The sequence below is a fragment of the Pongo pygmaeus genome, chromosome 1 (assembly GCF_028885625.2).
Source record: "Pongo pygmaeus isolate AG05252 chromosome 1, NHGRI_mPonPyg2-v2.0_pri, whole genome shotgun sequence".
NCBI classification, from domain to species: Eukaryota; Metazoa; Chordata; class Mammalia; order Primates; family Hominidae; genus Pongo; species Pongo pygmaeus.
Window position 1 is genome coordinate 213,626,221 of NC_072373.2, and position 12,393 is coordinate 213,638,613.

A 12,393-nucleotide genomic window follows, 5' to 3' on the forward strand; every position below is an offset into this window, starting at 1 on the left:
GTTGGCCAGGCTGGTCTCGAATTCCCGACCTCAAATGATCTGCCAGCCTCGGCCTCCCAAAGTGCTGGGATTACAGGCTTGAGCCACTGTGCTCAGCCCTACCAGGCATTTTAAATTTCACACGTCCGAAGCCAAACTCCTGCTTCCCCATGCCCACTCCTTCCCCACTCCTTTCAGACCTGCTCCTGCCCAACCCACCACAAGTCTGTCCATAGCAGCTCCACCTTCCAATTCAGCCTCACCTCATCTTGTTCCCTCACTCGCACAGCCAGCCCCTCAGCAAATCCCATCAGCTCCACCTTCATAGCAACTGCAGACCCTGACTGCGCCCACCTCTGCCACAGCTCACACCCTGTCCAAGCCGCCAGTTGCTTCCATGTGGATTTTTATCATAGGCCAGTGCCCTGCTTCCCCTCTCTCCCCACAGTCCAGCTTCAACATAGCAGCCAGAGGGACCTTTTAAAATAGAAGTCCCATCGCATCCCTCCTGCTCAGAGGCTGTCGCCAGAGCCTGTGTGGACTCCCAGGCTTTCCTGACCCATTGCTTTCCCTCCCCACACCCTCTTGCTTCTTCCCTGTCCTTCCTCAAGCATGCCAGAGCTGCAGCTCTCTCTGTCCTGAATGTTCCTGTCACCGATCCCTGCGGTCTGCCCAGCCCCTCACTTCCTTCTCTCAGGGTAGCATACGAGGCCCTTCTGATGTACCCTTCTTGCCTGTTGCAAATGGCGTGACACAAATGACACCATGAGTCTGGTGCCCCAACCCCAGCTTCACTCCAGCCCATGGAACCGGCCACCTCCCAGCCACCTGACAGAGCACATATCTGCTCATTGCAGTCTCTCCCTCTAAAATGCAGAGATTTTTTTTCTGTTTTATGCTGTCTGCATCGCTGCTGTCATCTCTGCATCCAGCTTAGTGCCTGGCATGAAACAGGGGCACAATCAACGCGTTCTGGACAAGGACACAGCGACTCAGGATGGTGGAGTGGCTTTCTCGGGACTGCCCAGCGGGGAGGTGGCTGAGTCATGATTGAATCCAGTCGGCCTGGCCCATGAGTTCCAAGAGCAAGTAGCCACAAGCCCAAGGCACCCAGCTGGCAGCAGAAGGGTTTCTAGCTCATGGGGGACCCCTGCTCCACCCCACTCAGGGACCACCAGTGGCAGACACAGCCCTTTCAAGGGAAGCAGGACTCTGTGGAGCCAATCCCCAGCTTTGGGCAAAAGTTGACATCTCCAAGTCACAGCCCCGTATTTGGAGTCTTGGTAGAAAATGATGATGATGATGATGATGATGAAGGAAGGGGGAAGAAATGACAGGTACAATTCCTCTGGGGCTATCAAGACCCTCCAAGCCCAGCCTAGCTTCCTGTAGTCTAGATCTGCTCCCTCCGCACTCCAAACTTGCTCAATAGCTCACACCTCTGTTCACCTCTCTCTGGGGTGCTGGGCTCCTGGTCTCAGTGTCTCACTTCCCTGTGAGTAACAGATGAGTGGGCAGTGCCTAGAGGGGTCGGGCCTTGGGGGAAATGTGGCTTCCTGCAGGAGACACCTGCTATGCAGGTCTGAGGCCCAGGGCCACTCCCACAGGCATGGGGAGGGGCCTGTTCTAGTTCCCAGCCCCACTGCCTTCAAGACTTGGCTCCCATCACCCCCATCCAGGTCAGCTTCAGCTACAGAAGAGCCGGCAGGTACCCCAGCAGGAGCTTTGAAGACCACCAGGAAGAGGCAGGAGGAGGGGTCTGCTTATTCTCTCTGGCACCCAAGCAAGGCAGGTTATGCCAGGTGAGCCCTGCGCTGCCTTTGATTCTCATTCCCTTGGCATCCTACCCACTCCCCTGCCCTGGGTCTGGGAGATGGGGCTTACACTGCCTTTCTTTATCTCTCAGGTGCCCAGATCTGTGAGTCTGGCCATGGATGAAGGGCTGCCCTTGGGAGGTGTGACAGGCAGGAGTGGGAGCTTGTGGGGAGCCCCAGGCCACCCTGCAGTGGGCTGTGCCGCGCCAGCTTTCCGGAGCTGCTCCCAGCTTCCTCCGAATCTAATAATCCTCTGCAAGATGCTTCTCTTTGGTGATGTCTCATGATGTAGCCCCCAGACCTAACAAACCCCCAGATATGCAGTACTGGCATGTCCCCAAATGCACAGTCAGGTGAGGTCACGGATTTGAAAGCACCCCTCCAAATAAAAAAGACCAAAATCATTACCACTACAGAGTCACCCTGTCAGGTGTCCTGGTAATCACTGTTATATCATCATGGTTTCCACTGTTATGCTGATGAGCCTGCCCCTCACCAGGCTGCTCCCCCACCTCTGCTGGGCCAAGTCACGGGGCCGGGGGGCAGGGGGGTCTTTTGCATTCTTCAAGACCCACTTCAAATGCCACCTCTTCCATGGAGTGAAGTGTGGGTTCTGTGTGGAGCATGGCCTCAAACTGGGTCACTCAACTGCCTCGATTTTCCTCCGCTGTAAAATGGACATAATCCCAAGAACTACTTCCTAGGCTGTTGGATGGATTCCCTGAGATGATGACTTCTCAGTGTTAGATGCTGTCACCATGGTTGTGATTACTCTTCTCAGAATCCCCAGACAGCCCAACTCACTCCAGCCAGAAACCTATGTGCTTCCTCTGTGCCCCCATGGCCCTGGTTCAGACCTTCCTGGGGGCCACTTCACATCTTGTCTGCGCCGCCCAGAGCAGCGTCCTCCTACTCACCCTGCAAAGCCCACCAACCTCATGCCCACAGCAGGGCCCGTTGCATCAGGTTCAATAGAGAGGTTATGAGCAGAATGGGGTGAATTCTTAGAGAATCTCACAAAAGGAGATGCAGAGGGTGGGATGAGGAGTGTAAAACCAACTACTCTCCACCCCTGCCCACCTCCTGTGGTAAGGTGCAGGTTCACCCACTGGTTATGGCATAAGGCAGCATGTTCCATGGGTTCTAGTGGAGCAGGAAAAGAGCCTGCATTTTCAAGCACCTGCCATGTGCCAGGCACATGCTTAGCTTTTGCTATCCATGATCTCATCTCGACTTCACTCCAACTCCTGCTCCCCGACCAAGGTAGGTGTTACTTGTCACAGGGTAATGACGGCCGGTAATGCAGGAGTAAAAGAATTTACCAGGACAGCTGTATGTAAAGAAGAGCAGATTGATTACAGAAAGTAGGAAAATACATCGCCAGAGACACAACGGTCAGCTTTCAAGAAAGAAGTCTCTCTCTGGGGTGAAGCCAACTGCAAAGAAACAAAGACTTGCTGGGGATTTTATAGGACGATGTTTATGCTGTCTGTTGAAGAGGGCTTTGTGCAGTACTGATTACGCCCAGGCCGCGGGGAGCTCAGTTGCAGGGGTCTGGTGAAAGCTGGGCGCAGGAAGATTGTGAGTTATCTGCATAGGAGGGCGATGTGTCCTGGACCATGGAGAAAGGCAGGCTAGGAGCTGATCAGCTTTCTTTTTTTACTTTTCCCTGCTCCTGCCAGCCTGGCTCCTTTTCATTAATGAGGACTCTGCATTACGTCCCCACTTCACAGATGAAGAAATCTCAGAGAAGTTAAGTAACTTTGCTCAGGCTGCACAGATGGCAAAGTGAGGAGCTATCCTGGCTGGTATTAAAATGAGTGCGTGTGTGCCCTGAGCATGCCCTTGTCGGGGACTGGAAGGAGGAGAAGATCGGGGATGTCAGAAGGAAACAGGAATGTGTTGAGAGTGTGCAATTCGAGCTCCTCTGCATGGCTCTTTGGCAGCAGGCCAGAGAGGCCTAGGGAGGGGGGCGGTACCAAAGCAGGAAAGCCACAGCCCCCTGGCCCCACCATGCACCCACATCTCACAGCGGCAAGGCCAGGGGGCTGGTGCCTGTGATCTTCTTGTCCTTGTCTGCCCTAAAATGACAGAAGAGACCAGGGAGCATCTTGCATAGGATAGGCCTTGGGTCAGAGGTGGGCCTTGGAGGTCATCCCGGCCAGCCGCCTGCCCACTCCCCAAGACAGACAGCTCACTACCTCACACCCCTCTCTGCTTTGACAGTTCAGGTAATTAGAAAGCTTTTCCTTTTGCGTGGCTGCAACTTGCTTCCCAGAAGCCCCGGCCCACTGGGGCTCCACAGGCCAAATCTTGTGTCAACAGCTCAGAAATGTACCACCTGGTCTCTAGGGAGAAGAGAAATACAGCAGTCACAGAGAAGTGCTTCCCTGTCAACTGTCCTATCCTGCCGTTTGGACATGGCCAGATCCTGGGGACAGAAACTGAGTGGGTGGGGGCGGGGGCCAATGTGCTCTTGGGGGTCGCTGGGGCACTGTGCTGGGTGAGTGGTGGGGGCAGGAGGGGGAGAATTAGGCAGAATTGGATGAAAAGGCTGAAGAGCAGACACTGCTGGCTGAGCCTGTGGCTCCCCTGCACGCCTGGCCAGGATCCTGCCTGCCAGGAGCCCTACAGGTGCCAGCCGCTAGGTGTTCTGGAATGAAGCCACAAGAAATGCCATAGGGTCAGCCAGCAGGGCACAGCAAATCCCCTGGGGTGACCAGCTCCGTGGGCGATTCTGCCTGGAGCCAGGGATCTGCCTGGAGGCTGATAGTCCCGGGGTACTGGCCGCCACCCCATGAGCTCCAGCGCTAAAGGCCAGCAGCTTCCCTGGGGCACACAGGGCTCCCATTAGCGCTGCCAGTGGCTCTGCCTCAACATACCTTCCTGGGTAGCTACTGTACATCAGGTCCCACGCTGGGCACCAGGAAAGCAGAGACAAATCATCCTTGGCTTTGCCCTTGTGGGGTCCACACGGGGCAGGTCCATCAGAGTCTACAGAGGGTTTTTACTCCATTCTTTGATTCCATCCCCATGGCCCCTGCCTGCTAATAGGGGAGTGATTATTCTTCTCCCCATTTTACAGAAAATGAGCTGAAATGCAGAGAGGTCACACAGAGGGTGATGGGGCACAGCTGTGCTTGGCCCCTGCCTGGGTCTGACTCCAAAGCTCATCTGCTGCCCTGCCTTCACTTCACCCCTCACTTACCCAGCAACATAGAAGAGTCCCAGAGCCTGGGCAGTCACAGGGTTGGGTTCACAGAATTCAGAACCAGGTGGACGTGGGTCCAAATCCCAGCTCTGGCATTTGTGGCCTGTGTGACTTCAGAAAAGTCTCGCAACCTCTCTGTGTCTCCGTGTGTCTGCAAATGGGGATTATGGTAGTCCCCATCTCATAGGCTTGTTGTGAGGTTTAACTGAGATAGTGCCATGAGCACTTAAAACAGGGCTGCCGGCCAGGCACGGTGGCTCATGCCTGTAATCCCGGCACTTTGGGAGGCTGAGGTCAGGAGTTCAAGACCAGCCTGGCCTACATAGTGAAACCCCATCTCTACTAAAAATACAAAAAATTAGCTGGGCGTGGTGGAGGCAGAGGAATTGCTTCAACCTGGGAGGTGGAGGTTGCAGTGAGCCGAGATCGTGCCACTGCACTCCAGCCTGGGCGACAGAGCAAGACTCCATCTCAAAAAAAACAAAAACAAAAAACCAGGGCTGCCGTCATGATCATTACTGTCACAGATGGCATCTGAAAGGCACGGAGGAGTGGGCAGAACTGGGCAAAAGAAGACACAGGGCCCTGTGGTTAAGAGGACCCTGGCACCTCCCTTCACTCTCCTCCCTGACCAAGAAAATGGGTCAGGTGTGCAATTGTTGAAACCCACACCCTGAAATTTGTTTAACTCCCTGACTAGGATGGAAGCTCCTCACTTGTGGCCATGGGCCGTATCATCACCGAGTGCCAGAGCCCAGCACAGAGCAGGTGCCCAGGAGCAGACTGCCCAGGAGCAGACTGCCCTGGGGAAAAGACCACAGGAGGTTCCTTGAGATGGGAGGTGTGGGCGTGAGACAATAGGAGGGGGCAGCTCCAACCCCCAGTCCCCTGGCTTGCAACCCTGGCTTTAGCTTTCCCCTGCGTCCTCTCCCCGGGGCTGGCTGGGCTGCTGGAGGTTGAGGGAGGGCAATGGCTGATGTCCCAAACCCCTCAGCAGGCTTAGGCATTTTCTCAGGAGTCTAGAATCACACATGATGTGGCTGTGTCCTGTCTTCTCCCTCATTCACAGAAATCACACTAGTGGGTGCCTTATGCCCTGTCACTGCTTGGGGAGGGGCACGCCCAGAGAGTCCAGGCTGAGGGCGCAGGCTGAACCAGCCTTCTCCCAAGTGGAGCTCTGCCCAGCCAGGAATGGAAGCTGGAGGAGAGGGACAGCTTTCACTCACTGGTCTTCACAGAAGAGATAAACAGGGGCTGGGGACCAGAATATCCCTGAGAGATATGGCCCTGAATTTAGAGTCCAAGTTGTGAATCACCGCTCCTCTCCCCAAAGCATGTCCTCATTCTGTGGACTGTGGAATTCCTCAATGTAAAATGGAAAAAAATAGGCCGGGCGTGGTGGCTCAGGCCTGTAATCCTAGCTACTTGGGAGGCTAAGGCAGAGGATCACTTGAGTCCAGGAGTTTGAGATTGCAGTGAGCCACGGTCACACCACTGCACCCTAGCCTGGGTGACAGAACGAGACCTTGTCTCAAAAAAAAAATAAAATAAAATAAAAACCTAGGCCGGGTGAGATGGCTCACGCCTGTAATCCCAACACTTTTGGAGGCCGAGGTGGGCAGATCACCTGAGGTCAGGAGTTCAAGACCAGCCTGGACAACATGGCAAAACCTTGTCTCCATTAAAAATATGGAGTGGTGCATAACTATAATCCCAGCTACTCGGGGGGCTGGGGAGTGCAGGAGAATCACTTGAACCTGGGAGGTGGAGGTTGTAGTGAGCCGAGATCATGTCACTGCACTCCAGCCTTGGCAACAGAGCGAGACTCCATTTCAAAAATAAAAATAAAATAAAATAAAATGGAAAAAATAAAGGTGCCAGCTTTGCAGGTACAAACAATAAGGGATGTCACTCCGAAGAAAACAGGCTCAGAGATGCTAAGTGACTGGCCCAAGGTCACACAGCCTGCAAAGACCAGCTGGAGGTAAAAGGGATGGGAGTTGAGAAAGGAAGAGGAGAAGGCTTGGAGTGAGGAGACATTCCAAGACTAGGATCCAGGAAATGCCAGGAAGGGGTAAGGATGAGGAAAGCGGAGGGCCTGGGGGGCCAGAGGGAGGGGGAGAGATTCCTAGCCAGTCCCAAAATGGCAAGTGGCAGCTAGGACCCAGGGGAGCAGGGAGTTCCACAGAATTAAGAGGTGGCTGAACTCTGAGGCCCTTCTTGATGTCAATATTTTATGTTTCAAGAATGCCACCCTCCACCATTCTGAGTCCAGTTTCTACAACCCCTGGGCCCATCAGGGCCCCGCAGAACTTGCAGAGGACCCCAGCTTCATATTCTCCAGGGACCCTGAAACTTGAACTTTTAATGTCTCTTCTGGTGAAGAGTGTCCTTCCTGCTGCAGTGACACAGTGACAGGATGGAGCAGAGAATGTGTCCAGTCAGGGGCCGGCAGCCTGTCGGTCGCTGGAAATTAGTGTCTGCGTCAATCCTATAATTTTCCCCTGTGGAGCACGATTATGCCTCATTGTTCTTCTGTGCAAGTTAAAAGCATTAATTTACTCGATGTACACATTACACGTACCACAAGTTTTCGAACTCTGTTTTGGCATTTTCATTTTCTGAAATACAGGGAATTCCAGAAAATGCATCTGAGAGGCCTGCAGAGTCCCTTCTCCCTATGCCCCCCTCCAATTCTACCGCTGTGTGATTCCCGACTCAGTCTTGCATTGCTGCTTTTGCAGTGGTGGGGAAGGCTTGGGGGAAAGTGCAGAAGAATGTCCCTGTCTCCTACAAGGCCAGCCTTCTGCATCCCAAATAATAAAGGTTCTTTACGGTCTCCAGCCTGGGGCTCTGGTTCTGGCCTCTGGGCAGTCAAGGAGGGCCACACAGGACTGCAGATGGATTCCTCACACTTCCCACCCGTGTCTTTATTGGCATGAGCCACCTGAACTCCTTAGGCAAGGACAAGGACAGCCAGGGCAGTCTGGCCAGATCCAGGGAGTCAGGGTGGTGAGCTAGCCCACTGGGGTGCGGGGGTCAGGATGGTGAGCTAGCCCACTGGAGTGTGGGGCATCAGGATGGTGAGCTAGCCCTCTGGGGTGGGGGGGTGGACAGGGTGGTGAGCTAGCCCACTGGGGTCGGGGGTGGACAGGGTGGTGGGCTAGCCCACTGGGGTGTGGGGTTGGGACCTGTAGCACATGCTGAGTCGAGGATTCCTAAGGGTTTCCTAGGCTGGGACACCCTGGGGCACACAATTACCCCAAACACAAATGTTTCTCCAAATAACCAGTTCACACAGCCCCTGGGGGAATGAATCACTTCCTGTGATGCCATCCCTACACACCCATCTCCTGGAGGGCTCAGACTCCCAGCAGCTCAGGTGACTGGCAACACTTCCTCTTCTGGGGGCTTCTCCTCTCCCACCAGTAAGGCCAACTAGAAACCCCTTACTTGGCCTTAGCTAGAGCCAGGCACTGGGTGAAGGGGTTGGGGAGGCCCCAAGTTCATCACTTGTCATCAAGTGTAACCCCTTCCTCCTGCTGCCAGCCCAGCTGCTGAAGTGGCTGGCTTCAGGCTCCTCTTAAAAACCTTCCCAGGTTGACAATTCCATTTCCCTCTTTCCCTGCCCATCGCAGACCTGGCCAGCAGGAAGCTCTTCCTTATGCTGCAGAATAAACTTCTGTGTCCCAGTTTGAAGGCTCTCAGTAGCTATGACCATAGTCACCACCAACACCCAGGTGAAGGTTCCTGAAGGGCTCTTGGGTGGAGGTGCCCCATGTGCTCACTCAGGATCCCAGAGCAACCTCTGCCTCCCAGAGCCAAGCAGAGCACAACAGCTATGAATAGCCCAGGCAACTTCCCATTGCCCCTCTGCTGGGCCAGGGCCTGCATTTGAGGATGCTAAGGAGCTTTACAGACACCATATGCTCCCAGCACATGTCTGAGCTGTCCTCGTCTCCTCCCATCCTCTCAGGTGTGAGGGAAAGGACAGATGCTGGAGAAAAGGGGACTCACAGAGCTACCAGAGCTGTGCGCACTGCCAGGGCACCCACAGTGCAACGGGCCTTATACATGCATGGCCTCATTTATCTTCCCCTGAACCCATTATGACTGTGTTATATTGTTTCTTCATTTTCAGATGTGGAAACTGAGGCTTGGAAGTGCAGCTCCAGCCATGCCTGGAGCCAGCCTGAGAATGGAGTGTGTTCAACTCCAGGGTCTGGGTACTTCACCTCCACAGTGAACTGCAGAGTGGACTCGGCTCATCTCACAGGGGCTCAGATGAGGAAATGAAAGCCAGAGAGGACAAGAGACTTGGCCCACATCCAGCAGGAAGTCAGTGGCAGAGCTAAGACCAGGAAATGTTTCTGGTCTGGCTCCCCATGAAATGTTTCTGGCCTTAGCAGCACCACGTAGAGCCAGAGGTTCTGAAATCACCTTCTAGAAACAGCCATGCCCTCAGATGAGAGCAGAAGCCTGAAATAAAAAGAAAGGGGCCTGCAAGGGACCCTTTTCCCACTCTTGGTGTGAAAGTAGATTCCCAGATACAATGTGGGATGCCTAGTTTGATTTCAGCTTTAGCGGCCAGGCACGGTGGCTCACGCTTGTAATCCCAGCATTTTGGGAGGCTGAGGTGGGTTGATCACTTGAGGTCAGGAGTTTGAGACCAGCCTGGCCAACATGGCAAAACCTTGTCTCTACTAAAAATACAAAATGAGCCGGGTGTGATGGCGGGTGCCTGTTATCCCAGCTACTCGGGAGGCTGCGGCAGAGAATTGAACCCGGGAGGCGGAGGTTGCAGTGAGCAAAGATCTCGCCACTGCACTCCAGCCTGGGCAACAGAGCGAGACCCCATCTCAAAAAAAAAAAAAAAAAAAGAAAAAAAAAGACTTCAGCTTCAGCTAAACAGCATATTATTTTAGTAGAAATATCTCCCATGCAATATACTAAAAAAGCTTTTTGTTGTTTATCTGAAATTCAAACTTAACTAGGCATCCTGTATTTTTATTTGCTAAATCTGGCAAGCCTATCTATGTTAACAGGGCAGGAGACAATGGAGTCTCTGCTGGCCACCTAGACCCGAGAGAACCAGCCCCTGCAACTTAGAGTCAAGGTTTGGTTTCCATGGCTCCTGGTTCTCCTCCCCAGCCCTGCCACTGGGGTCACAGACCACTGCCCAACAGAGAAGCAGGAAGGGCTTCTCGGGCAGAGGATCACCAGAGGCCAGGTGGGCAGCTGGGCCCTGGGCCCTGCATACATTAACCAGACCAGCAGGTACAGGGGCTGAGTCCCAAGAGGGAGATAGGAGCTCAGATCCCACTCAGTAACAGACCCCCAGCACCCAGCTCCTCTTTGAGGGAGACTCCCAGCACGAGCCCCCTATCTGCAAGGGGTTCAGCCCCACCTGCTCCAGCAGGGATGGAATCCATAGACAGCCTGTCAGAGTTGGAAATGCCGCCAGAGATCACCAAATCCAGCTCCCTTAGTGGCCAGGTGGGGAAACTAAGGCTGAGTCCCTGAATCCCCATCTGGGCACAGCGAGCACAGGAAAGATTTGGGTCAACAGGAGAAGCAAATGCTACTGCTGCCTCCTCAGATGTCATCATTGCCACCTTCACCGCCATCATCACCATCATCACTGTTCATCACCATAATCACCGTCATCACCATCATCTCACAGCAAACATAAGTCCCAGCCATCTTGCTCCAGGTTCTCTCTTCATATTAATTCATCGAGTATTTCCTAACCACTCCCTCCTGATTGGAATCAATCTAGTTATCTCTGGTTGACCTCCAAGGGTCAAGCTACCACACACGTCCCTTCACCTCAGAGAGATGGGGGCTTGGCAAGAAATTGAGGGAGGGGGAGACCAGTTCTCTTCCCCGTCTTGAGCCATTTGATGTTCCACACAAGTTCTACCTAGGTGTCAGAATGCAGGGCCCAGACCCCAAAGCCTGACCCCAGGGCTCAGAGTTAGAAATCTAAGGCTGGACTCTTACCCAGGGGATTGAGGTCAATGTCCTGAGCCCAGTGCCCAGGAGCTGGGGCCCCAAGGAGGACCTGACTAGACCCTAGTTCCTTCCTCCCAGACTCCACAGCCAGCTCCACCTTCTCTGCTATCTCCTGCCAGCATCCTCTCCAATGTGCCTGACTTGTCTACCAGGCACCCACCCCATTGACCTACATTCTAACCCAGCTCTCTGCAGCCAGGAGAGCACCCCCCAGCTCTTACCTGTGAATGTCCACATGTGCCGTGACTCCCACCACACACACGGCATGGGTAGGCATCTTCAGGGACAGCCGCACAGTTCTCTTTGGGGCCATCCTGTCCCCTGGCTCCCAGCCTCCTAGATCAGCTCTGGCTCCCCAGCTCCCATCCTGGGCACTTCTTTGCTAGGAAGAAGTGTGAGTTCTGACGGATTGGTGCCTCCTCCTCCCTTTTAATTTCACCCTGCGACCTGATTAGCCTGGCTGAGCCTGGTCTCCACCTCCTGGCTCCACACCCTCCTCACTCAGGGCTGTCAATCCAGGAGGTCAGGGGAGGAGGTGCCTGAGGCCTCTCTGGGAGATGGGGAAGGGGAGCTTCAACTGGAGGCCCTGGGCGAGGCAGGGCTCAGCTGCTGACAGGAGACCCTCCAGAGCTCCCCAGCAGCCTCTGCCCTCCCCTCAAACACTCCTAGTGCTTAAACCGCTATTACAATGATGTCAGTGTTTCTGAGGGCTGACTATGTGCGGGCTCTGCCTCTAACCACTTGTGATCCTTATCAAACCTTTTAACCTCTCTGTGACTCAGCTGCCTCATGTGTAAGTTGGCAGCTATAACAGTAGTACCTGTCCCATTGTGTTGATGTGGGAAAGACATGAGTTATGTATAAGAAGATTAGCACAGCTCCTGGCACCTAGCGTTCACTAAAACGCTAACAACTATGACTTGTGTACTCATTTTGCAAGTAAGAGAATCATGGCTGCCGCTCTCACTGCTAGTAAGTGGTAGAGTTATAACTTCCACGCAGGTTCACCCATCTCGCCACACAATACCACCCCCCAACAGGTGAGGGTAGGCCCTTGTGCCCAGACTCCACAGACAGCAGAAGCCACCCCAGGCAAGCATTCTTGGGGAGCCAGAGAGGAGGGAACTTGAAAAAGAGCTCAGAGCAATGACCTGGGAGCGTGGACTCATTTCTGAAAATCCCTCTTCTTTCAGCTCAGCACAGCAAGCTTCAGCCTGTTCTGAGGCTGTTTGTAGAACTTCATTTGTTAATTTGACAAGTGTTTGTTAATCATCTTTTATGTGTCAGGCACTCATTTAGGTGATGGGGATACAACTATGAACAAAAGAGACCATGATTCCTGCTCTGATGACATTTATATTCTGGGGGAGACAG

General features: G+C 53.8%; 1 protein-coding gene across 1 annotated transcript in view; it reads right to left on the reverse strand.

The window, feature by feature from the left end:
* Window positions 1-11,422, reverse strand: part of PADI1 (peptidyl arginine deiminase 1) — a 40,122-nt gene extending 28,700 nt beyond the window's left edge. The window contains exon 1 of the mRNA XM_054501352.1: window positions 11,241-11,422. Coding sequence (XP_054357327.1) covers window positions 11,241-11,332 — 92 coding nt within the window. The 5' untranslated portion in view covers window positions 11,333-11,422. The remainder of the gene's footprint in view (window positions 1-11,240) is intronic.
* Between the last annotated feature and the right edge of the window lie 971 nt (window positions 11,423-12,393).